Source organism: Homarus americanus, unplaced genomic scaffold, assembly GCF_018991925.1.
Source record: "Homarus americanus isolate GMGI-L3 unplaced genomic scaffold, GMGI_Hamer_2.0 scaffold36970, whole genome shotgun sequence".
Lineage (NCBI taxonomy): Eukaryota > Metazoa > Arthropoda > Malacostraca > Decapoda > Nephropidae > Homarus > Homarus americanus.
In genome coordinates, this window is record NW_024740094.1 from 3,221,259 (window position 1) to 3,239,571 (window position 18,313).

The window sequence follows — 18,313 nt, forward strand, 5'->3', positions numbered from 1 at the left end:
AAAGTCACAAGTTGTACTGTCATGCTAATATCACACTGCTGCCCACAATAGTTTCCTGAGTCCAGGTACGTGAATATACCTGATAAATAAAGAAACCGTAACACCCGAATCCCATGCTAAGTGAATGTATCTAATTATGCAGATTCTCAGTATCACTTTAACCACATTTTTAGACTTATTAAAGTGTTTCAACTTCAGTAAATCAATTAGGTTCATTCTTACATTTAAGTTTCAAAGTATGGCAAACCCCATAAAAGGCATCTGTTGACTTGCATTTTGTTTAGAAACTGGAGGGTCAGCTGGTATACCCGGAGGTGTAGGTCTATGTAGGAATAACCCAGGTGTATAGTCAGCTGGTGTATCCAGTGGTGTAGGAATTACCCAGGTGTGTGTGTGTGTGTGTGTGTGTGTGTGTGCAGCAAGTGTGGAAAACCCCGCCTTGTGCACGTGTGTGGTGGAGTATAGGTAGAGATTGTCATTTACTATCAACATATTTACCACTCATTCAGCCATCTGTTTATCACTGTTTTGTTTGTATGTATGTATTATTATTAGTAGTAGTATTGTTAGTATTATAATTGTTTTTATTATTATTGTTGTTATTATTGATATTATTGTATTACAGCATTCATAAGGCACAATTATATATATATATATATATATATATATATATATATATATATATATATATATATATATATATATATATATATATATATATATATATATATATATATATATATATATATATTATCAGGGTAATCATTTATGGACACCCTGTATATCACTCACGTAATACATAATGTATTGATAAAACCCACTCATTTTGGACTCGTGTTTCTGTGTTAACACATATCAGCTGCTGAGAAAGGGGAGTGCTTCGCCGTAACATGTACACATAATAAACATGGTTGAATATATTTTCCGAATAAAGTTTGTTCTTGTATTCCCGAACTGATGGAAGGCCAAACAATAAATCTTTTGATAACATAAAGCTGTGGGTGTGTTTGTGCGTCCCAGAACAAAGGATCGAAAATTTGAAAAATAAAATTGAAAAACGGATTAGGTAAATTAATATTTGGATAATAGTATGCGATATTAAAATAAAGTAACCGAAAAAAAACAAGTAAATTTAGAAAATCTGTTAATATTTACCAAATAAAACTGTGGATCATTATAGAAATCTGTGAAATATGTAACATAGTGTGTTAAAACTTTGGTAAACAAAATAACGAACATTGTGGCAAAGAAACATAAATGACGAGAATAAAATGTGATGATAAGTAGTTCCAAAGACCATCGTTTGAGGCGCTGGTGTGACACGCCCTCAAATAAGACGACAGCGGATAGTGCCTGTCACTCACACAGGTCACAGGAGTCAGTGTCCGTCAGCATTTGGTAGAAGATAGACGTTCATACTTCTCTGGTAAGTATCTTATATTTTTTTGTGTTCTTGCAATCTTGAGTAGAGCCGAGATCGGGTAAAACATTTATATTTTTATCCCTTGAATTACAACGACTGCTTGACACCTCTGTTTGACCCGGGCAGGGTGAAACAGTGAGCAAGTTTCTTTAAGCAATTTGCCTTTGTCTACCCAGCAGTAATTGGGACCCTGGGTGTTAATGGTTAGGTGTTGAAGTTGGCGAGTTTTCCGGTATTTTCGGACTATTCCTTGACACTGGGTCATACAACTCGTTAACTTGGGGTTTCAACAATGTCTTATGTACAGTCTACCTGGGTTTCAGGAATGGCTCTCTTCGACCGGATAGACAATTTCTTGGAGGGCCTCGTCGATCGGTTTCGGAGAGATAATGAAGACATACGCAGAGAGGCGAGAGAGACAGAGGTCGCTTATGAACTCGCAAACGCCGGCGATACTGTGGGTGAGTCAATGTTTTCTAAATTGGGATTAAACTTGTAGATAATGTAATCCTCTGAAAAATTGGAAAGGAAGTTGACCAGAAATAGGTTAAGTATTATTGTGAAATTGTGTTTCAGTTGGATCATTCATAGGTAAGTATAATCACTAAAATTGTGCTATACTGTATACTTAAACATTAAAAACAAAACCAATAATTGTGTGAATTAAAGTTTCCTTAATTAATAGTTTACGCGCTTCTTTATCAACCAGTTTTAAATATAGATGACAAATAGGATAACTCAATCTTTATTCATCTACCTCTTGTAAATAATGTCTCAGAGACGCATAAAAGTGTTTTAGTGTGTAAAATTAACTTAAAACTAAAAAATGTAGATATCACAGCTTAAAACACTTGGTGATTGAACTTTAATGCTTTCTGGGCACCATATTACGGTAGGTAAGGTTAGGTTAAGATAGGTAATGATAAGATAGGTTAGGTTCGATAATGATAGGTTAGGTTAGGTAATGATAAGATAAGTTAGGTTATATTTAGCTTAGATTATGTTAGGAAAGGTTTAGTTAGGTTAGCGTGGATAAAATCTTAAGGGGTTCTAATCTGTGGGTGATCCGAAATTTGAATGACAATTAAAACAACAATAATAAACACTACGCCACACAGAAGCTACATGGGACGCAATAAACACACGTTCTCTTTAATTATTTTTATCATAACCCACTTAGTGTATCCGGTGGCGCAGAGATAGTGACGAGGGAGCAGCTGGCAGGTGTATTGTGGGGGAGATGCTGGCAGGTGTATTGTGGGGGAGATGCTGGCAGGTGTATTGTGGGGGAGATGCTGGCAGGTGTATTGTGGGGGAGCAACTGGCAGGTGTATTGTGGGGGAGATGCTGGCAGGTGTATTGTGGTGGAGCAACTGACAGGTGTGTTGTGGTGGAGCATCTGACAGGTGTGTTGTGGTGGAGCAACTGGCAGGTGTATTGTGGTGGAGCATCTGACAGGTGTATTGTGGGGGAGAAGCTGGCAGGTGTATTGTGGGGGAGAAGCTGGCAGGTGACGCTTGAGAAGACCACATCATTTAAAAGATCCACAATTCCACATCATTGGGATTCAGGTGGGGGCGGGGTAGAGCGATGGAAGACAAGGCGTGGGGGAGAGCTGAGGTGACGGGAGGGAGGTGTGTGATGGGATAAGAGCAGCATCCCCAGAAACATCCGGCGCCGCAGTAATCACCCTTCGGGATTACCCCGTATCTCACACCTGTGCCGACCGGTAATCCACTCTCTCTTGATACGACTGAAGCCATTTGATGAGAACACGTGAAAGTTATTTGGCACCTCAGCTTACCTCACCTGATGATCAAACACCCCAACACTACCTGGGGGGATAAAGTTAGGTTTGGCTAACGTTTGTCTGTTGAATCATTAGGTAAAATAAGCTGAGATGCTTCATCTCCAGGTGATCCGTTTGGTGGATTAATATTAACACCTGAAATCAAAGATTAAGTTAAAAGTTTTACGATTTGCTAAATATTATCATTTCACATAGGAATTTCTTTAGCTTGATCAGTTAAAAATAATATTTATTTTAATACTGAGTGGCTGTGTAATATTAGCAGTAACACTTAATTTTATACTAACAATTAGTTAACAATAACAAAGAAGTTGACTTACACTTTAATAGATATTAACACAAATTAACATCAGTGAAAATGATATTACGATGAAGTTAACATTAACAGTTAAAATTTAGAGTTAATATAACAATTGGTTAACATTTTTACGTAAATCAATATAGGTATTTAAAATCAAGTTTTGGTTTAATTTTAACAGTTAACATAAGCAATTATGTTAAAAGTAACCGTGAAATTATCATTAAAATAAAAAAAACCCTTAGTAATATTATAATGAATTTAACATTAACAATAAGTTAATGGTAACAGTAAAATTAATGTTTAAATTACAATTCACATTAAAATTAATTACTACAATTCATTTACTATTAACAGTCAACATTCTCAACTAGGTTAATATTAAAAATTTAAGTGAAGTTTCCAGTTTAGTTAAAATTGCCAGTTAAATCATCTATAATAATTAATTTAACATCAACAATGGAATTAATAACTCCTACACTAGCCGTTATATTAACATTAACAATTATCATTAACACATAAGACAACAGTATTGATTAAAATGAGTAAATTAGTGTAAAATTAACATCAATAGTTAATAATTACTTTTAACGTATAACAATTACACAAACATAACGAATGAAGTTTATAGAAAGTTACCACTAACATTTAACATAATTTTTTTTTTAATTTAACCTAACCGAACAACTTACAATGAGACTGGAAGTGAGTTATGTTAATAATGTAGCCATTTGCCCCTCCCTCCTGCCTCTCCCACCCGTCTTTCCCCTCTTTTCGATAATTCAATGTGTCGCCCATAAAGAGGTGATAGTTGACCTCAGTAGTCACCTGAATATTGCCCCCCCAGCATATCCCACCTAATACTTTGAAGATTCTTGTTGTTATTTACAGATGTCGGGGAGACCTTGAAGGCGGTGTCTGTGGACTTCCAACCTAAGTTCAACGCGGCCAACCATCACTGTGAGAAGTTTGAACTGGTGGAAGTAAATAAGCCTTCCCTCGTCATCCGTCGTGGTGGTTCCTTCAGTCTCATCGCCACCTTCAACAAAGAGCCAGACCTCAAGAAGAAACATCTCTGCAAATTGTTCTTCTCCTTCGGTAAGTCCTCGAGGTGTTTCATGAAGCAAAACCTCGTCAAAATGTACTTCACCTATGGCAAGTCCTCGGGGTATTCTTTAACTGGTGATATATCATCTAAAGTGACCAGTAACAACCTAATATTATCTATATCAGTGGTTCCCAATCAATATTAGTCATTACCCCAAAACAAATCTGACAACAATACTACTCATTACCCCGACATAGGTTAATCAACTGTTTATTTCCATACTATTTTTGGTCAAGGTCACTTTCTTCATTATCATGATTTGCGTTCTTGGATATTAACTTTGCTATTTACAAACAAGCATGTAATGTTCACTCTAAATACTCACCTCTTACGCTGCCAAGAGTACTACACCCAGTACAGTACTCCGGAATGTTTGAAACGAGACAGGAGACTGGAGGAGTGTAGTGGGAGAATGAGTAGGGACTCTTAAGTGAGGCAAGAGGTACCAACTCTGTCGTGTCCAGGACATATATGACAAAAGAATGACCAGTGGTTGTGTATGGAACCAAGAAGCAAGAAAAATATGGCTATATATCATGGGCTGTCGTTTCCCCCGAAAAATGTAGAATTACCCTCTTGGGGGTAATTTGCCCCTAATTGGGAACCACTAATCTAGATGGTCCGAAAATAACCTGTTGGTATTTAAAGTTACTCATTCATCACTACCAAGGAATATCTAGATTAGATTTTAGATATTCCTCGATTACTACGTAAGAAGATTTAATATGAAACCAGATATTTGTCAGACACAACCCTATCTGTCTCAACTACCAAGGTCTCTTTTTAACTCTTCCTCTCGGCCCTTATCTTGTTTCCTGCTTTATTTCTGTCTCCCCTCCCAATCCCACCCATTAAATCGTCGCCTCTTTTGCAGGACCCAAACCAAATCCCACGAAGGGGACTCAGGCAGTGCTGCAAGTGTCAGGCAAGAAGATGTTCGACAAAAGTTACGAGCAATGGGACGTGAGGGTTGTGAGCCAGGAGGGCGCCAAAGTCACTCTGGAGGTATGAGTAACGTCTTGTCCCTCCCCATTATTATTTTGTCTGTAACTCATTCATTGCAACTATTATTAATTCTCTAAAACTACGAGAACCATTAAGGTATAAATCGTATCAATTCCCCTTCATAAACTATTTGTTTGTGTGACTATCAGGTACAAGACGAGGTCAGGTATAAGGTGTTTGTGTAACTGTCAGGTACACGATGAGGACAGGTAAAAGATGTTTGTGTAACTGTCAGGTACACGATGAGGACAGGTATAAGGTGTTTGTGTAACTGTCAGGTACACGATGAGGACAGGTATAAGGTGTTTGTGTAACTGTCAGGTACACGATGAGGACAGGTATAAGGTGTTTGTGTAACTGTCAGTTCTCATATCATAATGTTTTGGTGATGTGGTAATGTAAACAGATTTATAAGTGTCTGTATATTGGGTAGGTACAAGTGCCGACGGACGCACTGGTAGGATTATGGCGAAGTGCAGTGCAAGTGAAGCATAGAGACACTGAGACAGGTCACCTACTCCGCCTGGACACAGATATCTACATCCTCTTCAACGCCTGGAATAAACGTGAGTTGTTTAAGATATTACTAAACCAAGAATCTTACAACATTCACAGCACTATTCGCTACCATGTTCCTTAGGTCCAAAATATAATTCCCCGATTCGATCATAAACCGAGTCGTGTTTACGTAACTTCTCCAACTCCAACCTTGCCCTCACCCTTCCCCCCACCGTCATCTAGCACCACACACTGCAGCCCAAGGTGAAAATCAGTCTTCTAGTTCTCATTTTTCCTGGTAAGAATGTCCCCTCCTTTCCTACACCAGATCGCTGCGTCCCCACCACACATGTCACAGCATGTCACGCCTCTCACCCTCAAAAGATTTGCGCCTGATCATCCACCTTATCTCTCAAAGTTTTATTTCACTGGACGTACTGTACATTCACCTCTTATTACACGTGTAAATCATTCACCAGTATTATTCTGTGTCACGGAAAAGACAGAGTTTTTAAATGGCTTTCAACGTACTTTACTTTTCTTAGTTAACAGTTAAAACAAAACTCTTGTTGACAAATCATGACTTGTTCATAAATGTGGGTTGTTTAGCATATTGTTCAGCATGGGGTAAAGTTGTTCAGTATGAAGCTGAATATGGGTCAAAAGTCACTCACTTGAATTGCCACAGTGGCATTATACAGTATTTAATTTTATTTGATTCTTTTTTAGATAATTTTTAATTCATACATTTGTTTTTTCTTAGTCTAGTATTTATTATATTTTATACTTACAGATGACACAGTTTACATGGAGGAAGAAGATAAGCGCCAGGAATATGTCTTAAATGATATTGGTAAAGTAAGTTGTAAGTGATGTTGGTAAGTTCTTAAGAGAAGTAAGTTCTTGGTGGTGTTAAAGTAAATTCTTGGTGATTTTTTTAGTACTTTTAGAGGTAACCATAAAATATTACAGTTAACCTGACACTATTATAGTGACATTTACTCCTTTACAACCATCACTAAAGTTTCCTGCACATAGGTACACTTGGTCGAGAAATATTGTCAAGGAAAACAGATTTCTTTAAATTATTATCTTAACCTGGAGTAATATCATCTTCCTCACCTGCAACGTTCTCCTGGCCTCCTACACTCTCTCTCCTGGCCTCCTACACTCTCTCTCCTGGCCTCCTACACTCTCTCCTGGCCTCCTACACTCCCTCTCTCCTGGCCTCCTACACTCTCCTAGCTTCCTGCACACTCTCTCCTGGCCTTCACACTCACTCTTGGCCTTCTTTACACCCACTCTTGCCAACCTACACCCTCCCCTGGCCTCCTACACCTCTCTGGCCTCCTACACCCTTTCCTGGCCTTCTACTCCCTCCCCAGTCTTCTACATCATTTCCTAGTCTCCTACACCATCTCCTGGCCTCTTACACCATCTCCTGGTCTCCTACACCATCTCCTGGCCTCTTACACCATCTCCTGGTCTCCTACACCATCATCTGGTCTCTTATACCTCCCCCACCTCAGTTCACCTCCTCCAAACTCACCCTCACTTTACCACTTCCCAAAGGTCTGGGTGGGTACGTACCCTTCGGCTTATGGAAGACACTGGGTATTTGGCCAGTTCGATGACGTGGTTCTGCCTGCCTGCATACTGATGATGGAGAGGTCAGGCTTAATTGATGAAGCAAGAGGCGATCCCATACGTGTGTCCAGGGCCCTCTCCAAGATTGTGAGTAAAGAAAGTGATTAATAGGATTAGAGATAGGATGATATGGCTGGAATGTTGTGGATTGATGGGGAGGGATTGCAGTGTGGCATCATGAAGAGTTGATCGACAATAGTATTATGATAAAAATTCGTTTACATTGATAATTGAAGGATCGTTTTGTCCCATGTAGCAGATAAGGCTTCATACACCCATGCCATCCCCATCATTCCCAGTCGAGAGTTCAAAACCTTCAGTCATGAACTTCACCCGCTTCACAGGTCAACAGCAACGATGACAACGGGGTTGTGATAGGCAAGTGGAATGGCGAGTACGATGCTGGTACCAGTCCCAGTGCTTGGACCGGTTCCATCAAAATCCTTGAGGAGTATATACACAAGGGCAGATCGGTTCGCTATGGCCAGTGCTGGGTGTTCGCCGGCGTCCTCAACACCGGTAAGGAACACTGGGTTATACCTTACGGTTGTGTCGCTTATTGATTCTCTGTTTCACTGGGTTACTAGTTTTCTGGTTATGTTGTTAAGTGATTCTATAATTTGCTTTACAAGTGGTTGACGGGTTACGTGTTCACCTACAGTGTGTCGCGCCCTGGGCCTCCCGTCTAGAGTGGTCACTAACCTCAACTCAGCCCACGACACCAACGTGTCTTTCACCATTGACGAGTATTTCAACAAAGAGGGTGATGAGTTAACGTAAGTCGGGGATTGATAAGAAGAATAACAGCAGTAATGATATACTAGTATTAGTAAACATTGTAATAACAGCAAAATTATGCCTTAATAACCTGCCAACAGGTACACGTACGGAGGGACCAACCCAAGTGGTCTCGATGATTCCATCTGGAACTTCCACGTGTGGAATGACGTGTGGATGAGCCGACCTGACTTGCCTCCAGGCTATGGTGGCTGGCAAGCTGTTGACGCCACTCCCCAGGAGAAGAGTGAGGGTAAGTAGGTGTCTAGATTTTTTCAGTGACTTATTAATTTAACTTCATACAGGATATGTGTTTGCTTTTCTTAGTAGATACAAACATCATTTCACGTTTTCTTTATATTTTGACAGGTATATTCCAGTGTGGTCCAGCATCCCACGAAGCTCTGCGACTGGGCCAGACATCATACAACTATGACGTGGCATTTGTGTTGGCGGAGGTGAACGCTGACATCGTGCGATGGAAGGAGGATGAGTCAGCTGTGGATGGCTTCAAGAAGCTTTACTCCAATAAGACTCAGTACAAAGTCATTTGTTACAGCAATATTTGAAGTTTACTAATGTTCCTGGTGTCATAAATGATATCAGTAGAGTCCTGTATTCATCAATATAGTGCAGTGGACTGGTATCCACATCATTTATAAAACAATGTTTTAATTTTGTTGTATAATTTAAAGTGATATTCAGTAAAGTGTTAAGTTTTCCATTTTCTAGTGTTGGTCGACAAATGTTGACGAAGAAGGTAGGAGTCCTGGAGGACAGCGGGTTACGCCATTCTGATCGCGAGGACTGTACTGAAGATTACAAGGCAAAAGAAGGCACCCGGGAGGAGAGGGTCACCCTTCACACCGCCGTCAGGGGGTCAGTGAGGCGTTCTTCTGGAGAAACTTAATGAATGTAGCTCTACCTAACCTCACCTTATATAAACCATCCCAACGTATCCAAATCTAACCTTGCTAATGTTACCTTACCTTATCCAGTGGTTAGTTTATGTTGTGAAAGATTGTGTAGTGGGTTGTTTGAGGTGAGTGTATTACATATTATCCAGTTACTGAATTATTGAATTCACCATTTATGGTTTATGCCGTACAGGGTAGTCTGTTTTCTTGTTACTTCTATGTCTTTTTCCTTTATTGCCTTATTATTATACAGGTACCTTCTTTTCATCATTATATCCCCTGATCGTCATTATATATCTCCTTATCATTTTATCTCTCTTTATCAACATATCTTCTTTTCATCATTGTCTCTCCTTATCATCATTATCTCATTATCATTATATCTCTCATCCTTATATCTCTCCTTATCATCATTATTTCCTTATTATATCTCCTTAGCATCATTATCTCATTATCATCATTATATCTCCTTATCATCATTATCTCATTATTATCATTATATTTCATTATCATCATTATATCTCCTTATCATCATTATCTCATTATTATCATTATATTTCATTATCATCATTATATCTCCTTATCATCATTATCTTTCCTTATCATTATCATATCTCCTCTTATCATCATTATCTCGTGTAGGTCCCGTAACGCCCGTCATGCCTTCCGCTTCCCGTCTGAGGCCATTGAAGATGTGGAGTTCTCTCTGGAGGATGTTGAACGGGTACCCCTAGGTGACGACTTTAGTGTCACCCTCAAGGCTGTGGTAAGACAACAGACGGGTGTTACTGGGTGTAGTTGAGTGTTACTGGGTGTAGTTGAGTGTTACTGGGTGTAGTTGAGTGTTACTGGGTGTAGTTGAGTGTTACTGGGTGTAGTTGAGTGTTACTGGGTGTAGTTGAGTGTTACTGGGTGTAGTTGAGTGTTACTGGGTGTAGTTGAGTGTTGTTGGGTGTAGTTGAGTGTTACTGGATATAGTTGAGTGTTACTGGGTGTAGTTGAGTGTTACTGGGTGTAGTTGAGTGTGTACTGGGTGTAGTGTTACTGAGTTGAGTGTACTGGGTGTAGTTGTTGAGTGTTACTGGGTGTAGTTGAGTGTTACTGGGTATAGTTGAGTGTTACTGGGTGTAGTTGAGTGTTACTGGATATAGTTGAGTGTTACTGGGTGTAGTTGAGTGTTACTGGGTGTAGTTAGTGTTACTGGGTGTAGTTGAGTGTTACTGGGTGTAGTTGAGTGTTACTGGATATAGTTGAGTGTTACTGGGTGTAGTTGAGTGTTACTGGGTGTAGTTGAGTGTTACTGGATATAGTTGAGTGTTACTGGATGTAGTTGAGTGTTACTGGATATAGTTGAGTGTTACTGGGTGTAGTTGAGTGTTACTGGGTGTAGTTGAGTGTTACTGGGTGTAGTTGAGTGTTACTGGATATAGTTGAGTGTTACTGGTTGTAGTTGAGTGTTACTGGGTGTAGTTGAGTGTTACTGGATATAGTTGAGTGTTACTGGATGTAGTTGAGTGTTACTGGTTGTAGTTGAGTGTTACTGGGTGTAGTTGAGTGTTACTGGATATAGTTGAGTGTTACTGGGTGTAGTTGAGTGTTACTGGGTGTAGTTGAGTGTTGTGGATATAGTTGGTGTTACTGGTTGTAGTTGGTGTTACTGGGTGTAGTTGGTGTTACTGCTGGATATAGTTGAGTGTTACTGGTTGTAGTTGAGTGTTACTGGTTGTAGTTGAGTGTACTGGGTGTAGTGTTACTGGGTGTAGTTGAGTGTTACTGGGTGTAGTTGAGTGTTACTGGATATAGTTGAGTGTTACTGGGTGTAGTTGAGTGTTACTGGGTGTAGTTGAGTGTTACTGGATATAGTTGAGTGTTACTGGTTGTAGTTGAGTGTTACTGGGTGTAGTTGAGTGTTACTGGGTGTAGTTGAGTGTTACTGGATATAGTTGAGTGTTACTGGGTGTAGTTGAGTGTTACTGGATGTAGTTGAGTGTTATTGGGTGTAGTTGAGTGTTACTGGATATAGTTGAGTGTTACTGGGTGTAGTTGAGTGTTACTGGGTGTAACTTGACAGTGTATACTGAGTCTAGATGAGGCTTGTTATACATAGTTTTCATTAACAATAATAATGTTGCAGATTATAATATGACATAGTACAGTACCTTGCCCTCAAAAGAATCATACATATAATAGGTAATATTATATGTACAGTATATGTTGGGCTGAAAGATAGAAAACGACCACAACGCGTTGTGGATGTTTTCAAAAGAACCGGGGAAAACAAAATTTACATCTTTGGTTTTACCCAATAGCTACAACCTAACCTAACCTAAAAAAAGTTAACCTAGCCTAATCTAGCCTAGCCTAATCTAATCTAATCTAATCTAACCTAACCTAACCTAACAATAAGCGCCTTCTGGCCATTTAAAGGTTAATCAGACTCTTCACGTTAAACTCGAACGTTATAATTCGGTCAAACCTGTTGAATACAATTCATTTTAGTATTTCAAATACATCATACATAGGCAATCATACATAAATGTTTAATCCAATATATATTTACATAACAATCATAGCTATGTAATTAGTCTAATCTTAACACTTACAATGAGTACTTAATTTGCCATATTTTATGTTTTCACAATGATAAAAGATGCAATGGACACAGTCTACCTGTGTACACAATCAGTACAAGTTAAAGTTACATGTTGAAAGTCTCAGGAGAAACAGGTTAGGTGTTGGCTCTATGATGGGAATAACTACAGTGGCGGACTGATGGTGCCCTGCTGGGCATCACATGTCCAGCCCGGCTAGTCAAACTCGCTGCGTCAGGCGTGTTATATGCAAACAAGCTCCCCTTACACTAACTACCCAACACCTCAACCTACTCTGGGTCTCTCCATCTCCACCATCTCAACACTTTGTATACTGTGTACTCATTACTGCTTGCGGTAACACTAACCTTACCTGACCTGCAGCAAAATTTCGCTTTCTGGTTATTTTCCAAACAACCGTCTTTGAGCCCAACATATATACTATTTTTCTGCATTGCATTATATGTTATAATATATATGTATAATGTAGAAATACTATGATGTGAAGTATACAGTATAATGATAATAATAATAATAATTAACGGTTTATTGAAAAAATTCTGCAGCCCGAAGGCTGAAAATATACATTGGACATAAATGACTTATTACATACATTGGTGGTTTAACAAAAGCCTTCATTAGAGAAAGGTAAAGGAACATACAGTGAACATACAGATTAATGTAGGTGTTGAACAGCAAACTCGTAGTGTAGTAACTCCCTCCCAGATGGTGTTAGGAGGAACTCACGTGGTGTAGTAGTTCCCTCAGATGTTGTTATGAGGGACCTGGCGTGGTGTAGTAATTCCCTCGCTGATGGTGTTATGAGGGGCCTCACGTGGTGTAGTAATTCCCTCACAGGTGGTGTTATGAGGGACCTCACGTGGTGTAGTAATTACCTCACAGATGGTGTTATGAGGGACCTCACGTGGTGTAGTAATCCCTCACAGATGGTGTTATGAGGGGCATCACGTGGTGTAGTAATTCCCTCACAGATGGTGTTATGAGGGGCCTGACGTGGTGTAGTAATTCCCTCACAGATGGTGTTATGAGGGACCTCACGTGGTGTAGTAATTCCCTCACATATGGTGTTATGAGGGACATGTGGTGTAGTAATTCCCTCACAGATGGTGTTATATGAGTGAGGTTTGGTCCCAGGCCTTCCTATCGTAGACGGATTAACACATTGGTGGTTGTTGTTGGGTCTCGCGGGGGCCGTTATCACTGGGTACCTGGGACCTCACTGTGTGAAGGTTAACAAGGGTGCGACTGTTACTGTTGAATTGTTCTCACTGACTTAAGCACTGTTCATCACTGTTCACCTCTGTTTAAAACTGGTTCCGTTCCTTTCCTAAATAAAATTGTAACTTCTGGCGAGAACTTGTTGATATTCCGGTGGGGAGGAGGGTTCAGGGGAGGGGGTTGGTATGGGCCAACTTAACAGTTGACCCTTCGGTGGTCAAGGATGGTATATGTATAATTATGTGTTATACAGTATTTGATTTTAGCGGGGACTACTTATACGTCTTTATTCTTTGTTGCAGAACGTGAGTGAGGCAGTACGCACTGTGACTGTTGTCCTGACAGCATCAAGCATGTACTACACTGGTGCCAAGGCACAAGACATAGCTCGCGCCGAGGGCAAGTTTGCTCTTAAGGTTAAGGAGTGTAAGTGTCCGTCCTGGTTCTCTCCCAAGGTAGTGCTTTGTTTCCCTTGATATTTGTTCAATAGTGTGTGCGTGTGTGCATGCATGTGTAGCGCACACTCTCTTACTCCATATATACTGTATAACCTGTATCACTTGTTCTCTAGCCAAGACACTGTCGCTGCCAGTGACCTACAAGCAATACTACCACAAGCTGGTGGAACACGCCATGATCAAGCTGGTGGCTCATTGCACCGTGGATGAGACCTCTTATGCATGGGTCGATGATGACAGGTTCGAGGTCCTTAAACCTGCCATCAAAGTGGAGGTGAGACTAATGGTGGTATAAAGGTGTAGTCTCTTTTATCTTTGTGTGTGTGCACTAACTCCACATTTCTTCACATTATTTTTTTATAAACTTGATACATTTTTTGTAATACTGTATTGAAGATTTAATGCTTGGTGTTCATGCCTAGATATAGAAGTTAGTGTTGACATTTGAATTTATATTGTCCCTTAAAAACAGTGATTGTACTTGTGTTGTCAGTGTGTTAGTGACAATAATTCACTGATGTCAACAGGTACTGTCTGGTGGAGTGGTGGGTATGGCGATGTTGACCAGGTTTAGCTTTACTAACCCTCTGCCCATCTCCCTCACCAATTCTTCCCTGGTGATTGATGGTCCATCCATCACCAAGCCCAAGACCATCCCTATCAGGCGAGTCTTACTTTATAGTGATTGAACTCAACGATGTGTATTCATTTAGTTGTATTACCACAATATTATCACCATAAACTGCGCTCCTTGTGCACGTAAACCAAGAAGTCACTTCACGTAATAGATGACAAAGAATAAGAATTAAGGAAGGCATATTTTCCAGTAAAAATCTTTAATAACAATTGTTTTTATAATGTATCTGCTAAGTCCAGAATTTATTAAGTACTGTGTGTATATGAAGGAGCTCACGAAGTGTTGTTATGTTCTTGTAGCGACGTCCGTCCCAAGGAGGAGATGGTGTACGAACTCAAGTTGTACCCGAAGAAACCAGCCGACTGCACTTTGGTGGCCACCTTCAGCTCTACTGAGCTTCTCAATCTGTCTGGCTCTACTAATGTCTCCATTGCACCTGCTGGGAACTGAAACAAAGTCTTCAACCCTACTGACAACTGAGATACAGTCTTCATCACCTCCAATAAGAACTAACTTTCTTTGTAGGGATATTGCTTTCCTCTTAACTTATCTCCTGAAAAATACTTGTTTATTCTTTATGGCAAATCTCTGTTGGAGAGAGATATTTCCCCAGGACAAACGTTCACATCATCACTTTCTGTCTTCATCGATAAATAATGAAATACAGTACAGTTAAACTTCCAATTTATTCATTATATGTATAACACTTGTTAAGTTCATTGTTCATGTACCTGATACATTAACTGTATTGTTCATTGACAATATTATTCAGTTCTGCTTTTACATTTATTCTTGTTCATCCTTAAAACTTCCGTCTGTTTTTAAAGACAGACAAACATTTACTTTAGAAAATAGCAATAGAGAGGTAGTGAATTAAGCTTCTAGTTTTAGTACTTCATGTTATCCATTTTTAAAGGCTCTTTGGTCGTGAAACAATACAGTGCATGACATTTGTATTTTAAAAAACTAACTGTATACATGTGTCTTTCATCTTCAATTGTTGTGGTCAGGCCTTGGTGAACTGGAAGTCACTGAGCATTAATTGTTTTATCTGAATAAAGTTTTGAATTAGAAGTTGTGGTTATTATGTAATGGGTTTAACTTTAAATCACTAATATTTAATAGCCAAACGTAGACACATTTTTCCTTGTTCATCCACCAGAGAAGTCATTATATATGCCTCAGTTATTCTAGGAAAGGGTCTCGGTATCATTCATCTCATTAATCGTACCTTCCGTAAATAAATCAAATTGTCAGTGGAAGAAAGACGAACTAAAATGTCTTCACTGTCAGAGTAGCTCGGTCTACAGACACCAGAGCTTGCTGTTTTCTAAAGAGGTGGGTCCTCCTTTGTGGTAGGTGTTAGGGCACTACTGGGTGGAGGGGCGATAAAAGTCTACAAAGAGGATATTAACGCTGAGGTTTTGTGGTGTAGAACAAACTATATGAATGAGGTAATATCACCAGTAGAAAGATGGGTGGGAGGTACATTGGGGTCGTGGAAGGTTCTGAGAACAGGAGGAGGACGAGTGGGAGGTACATTGGGTCGTGGAAGGTTCTAAGAACAGGTGAAAGACGGGTGGGAGGTACATTGGGGTCGTGGAAGGTTCTAAGAACAGGTGGGAGGTACATTGGGTCGTGGAAGGTTCTAAGAACAGGTGAAAGACGGGTGGGAGGTACATTGGGGTCGTGGAAGGTTCTAAGAACAGGTGGGAGGTACATTGGGTCGTGGAAGGTTCTAAGAACAGGTGAACAGACGGGTGGGAGGTACATTGGGGTCGTGGAAGGTTCTAAGAACAGGTGGGAGGTACATTGGGTCGTGGAAGGTTCTAAGAACAGGTGAAAGACGGGTGGGAGGTACATTGGGGTCGTGGAAGGTTCTAAGAACAGGTGAAAGACGGGTGGGAGGTACATTGGGTCATGGAAGGTTCTAAGAACAGGTGAAAGACGGGTGGGAGGTACATTGGGGTCGTGGAAGGTTTTCATGACAACAGTGAAGACATTTGACACTGAGGTTGGAGACATTATCCTATACAATATTCTCTTGACTGTTTTGACAGAGATGGGTCATCCCAGGATGACTCGCATGTCTGTGGTCCAGGTTTCTACTGACGTTGGAGTTCACTTGTAACATTAGTCTTATACTTCTACTGTAAGGATATGAATACATTGATTATCCTTCTATAGTAATTTATTGATTAATATCAATGGCAGTGCTTGATAACTAAACTAAAGATCGATTCTGTGAAGTACAGTATAAAGTTCCTCGTGGCTAAACAAACATGAACACAGATACCTACTAAACAAATGGGTGAGGAGACTGAGAGAGCTGTGGAAATAAATATGTATGAACTTCATAAATATTGTAAATGCTTTATGTACGTGAGTAATTAAGAAGAGAATACAGAAACAGATGTCACAAACCACAGTCAATACAGTAACCTTGAGTGTTCATCACAACACAATTAACTACATAATATTGATGCAGCATCTATATTTATACTTATCAGACAATTATTAATTTGATGAGTTAAAGAATTAACAGACAAGGTAGTAAATGTGATACTTATGCAGTGAAGTTTTGCATTGTATACATTTACCCAGTGTGTGTCGACAATCATCCTAGAGATCTGTAGGGAGCCTCAGTACAACCCAGTGTTCAGTATTGATACTTGGTGAAAGACACACAGACGGGTCTGGGCAGTGGTTCTAACACTGTAGGAAAGACACAAAGTAGAAAGCATACAATGATCGGACAATCAATAACCTAAAGTGCTATCATTCAGTGTATGTGAACTAGTCTATAGATGGTGAGTACTGTTGAAGTGACCTGGGGGGTGATGCAGCACGTTAAGGTGTTAGAACAGTATTGGAGCGATCCCCTGATGTATCTACAGGGAATACCTCATGCGGCTCCCTCCTCTCCTCCTCGCTGCGGTTCTCGATGCTCACTGTGAGAGAGTCAGAGTGAGTCAGTACACTTGGTGGTCTACATACACACACACACACAAGACTAGCACAAGGTGATCAGGTCATAGAGCCAGTGCAAGCAGAGGTTATCAGTCGTGGTAAAAACAAGTTACTGGTGGTTTGAGATCAGAGAGCAGCTCATTTGCTATCAATAGCTGAAGGTACAGTATATTGAGCCTTTGTTTCTGATCTTAGTCTGATATTTGTAGTGCCTTCCTCATGCTGAGATAGGAGGCTGACTGCCACAACATTGCAATTTCTCTACTGAAACTGTTTATTGATGTAATCACTTGAATGGTGTTGACTCTGTCTTAATGATGTTTGGTTTACTGGCATCAAAATGGGTATATACAAGAATGATGTTAACCATAGCAAGAATCTCAAAATTATTATAATGTTGGTTTACGAATACTGTGTTGGGTTTATAAAATATAGCTTTAGGTATTAAAGTAAAGATAATCTACAAAAATAGTTGGTGGAGAAGTAACAAGCTGGGTTAGTTAATGGAGAAGTTACAAGCTGAGTTCATTATTGTTATGGTTACTGGCCTGGATTATCAAAGGATCATATGATGGATATTCCTCGTAAGTGAAACTGAGATGTAAGAATGCACCTGACACTTTCAGATTTTGCTCACTATTGATGATAACACATTTGGTAGTTAGTGAGTTAGTTCGCCTTTAGCCTTGCAATACATGAGAAGAGTATCAACATCCCGTACTACATATAGGATAAGAGAAAATGCTAGTAGTAGTCATATGTAAAAATTAGAAGTAATTAGTATTTGTTATATTACGGAGAATTTAGAAGGTATTCGAGAAAATAGATGTTCGGTGCTGTTAGTCGCTGGAATGAGCTGCGTGGTTGGGCCAGCTGTGTAATGATGTCACAAAATGATAACTGAACTGTTTTTTGTTTCCCCGCTCTATAACATT

The 18,313-nt window shown here is 39.7% G+C and overlaps 2 protein-coding genes across 2 annotated transcripts in view; one reads left to right on the plus strand and one right to left on the minus strand.

Annotated features, from left to right (window-relative positions):
* Nucleotides 1–1,298: 1,298 nt before the first annotated feature.
* On the plus strand, nucleotides 1,299–15,482 carry LOC121875157 (hemocyte protein-glutamine gamma-glutamyltransferase-like). Its single transcript, XM_042379589.1, has 17 exons — nucleotides 1,299–1,426; nucleotides 1,747–1,884; nucleotides 4,423–4,629; nucleotides 5,514–5,644; nucleotides 6,078–6,210; nucleotides 6,936–7,000; nucleotides 7,715–7,876; nucleotides 8,134–8,308; nucleotides 8,451–8,565; nucleotides 8,668–8,819; nucleotides 8,936–9,104; nucleotides 9,299–9,445; nucleotides 10,126–10,249; nucleotides 13,616–13,739; nucleotides 13,885–14,045; nucleotides 14,299–14,435; nucleotides 14,708–15,482. The coding sequence occupies exons 2-17, from the start codon at nucleotides 1,749–1,751 to the stop codon at nucleotides 14,856–14,858; spliced, it is 2,289 nt and encodes a 762-aa protein (XP_042235523.1). The 5' UTR covers nucleotides 1,299–1,426; nucleotides 1,747–1,748; the 3' UTR covers nucleotides 14,859–15,482.
* Nucleotides 15,483–16,581: 1,099 nt separating this feature from the next.
* Nucleotides 16,582–18,313, minus strand: part of LOC121875158 — a 28,694-nt gene continuing 26,962 nt past the window's right edge. Inside the window, exon 6 of the mRNA XM_042379590.1 lies at nucleotides 16,582–17,359. Coding sequence (XP_042235524.1) covers nucleotides 17,259–17,359 — 101 coding nt within the window. The 3' untranslated portion in view covers nucleotides 16,582–17,258. The remainder of the gene's footprint in view (nucleotides 17,360–18,313) is intronic.

What these genes read in the sequence shown, in the direction of transcription:
- LOC121875157 (XM_042379589.1), top strand. Translation starts at nt 1,749, where the DNA reads ATGGCTCTCTTCGACCGGATAGACAATTTCTTGGAGGGCCTCGTCGAT. An exon ending in GTGTCACCCTCAAGGCTGTG is followed by an intron (nt 10,250 to 13,615) that starts GTAAGACAACAG and finishes TCTTTGTTGCAG; the next exon opens with AACGTGAGTGAGGCAGTACG. An exon ending in CCCAAGACCATCCCTATCAG is followed by an intron (nt 14,436 to 14,707) that starts GCGAGTCTTACT and finishes ATGTTCTTGTAG; the next exon opens with CGACGTCCGTCCCAAGGAGG.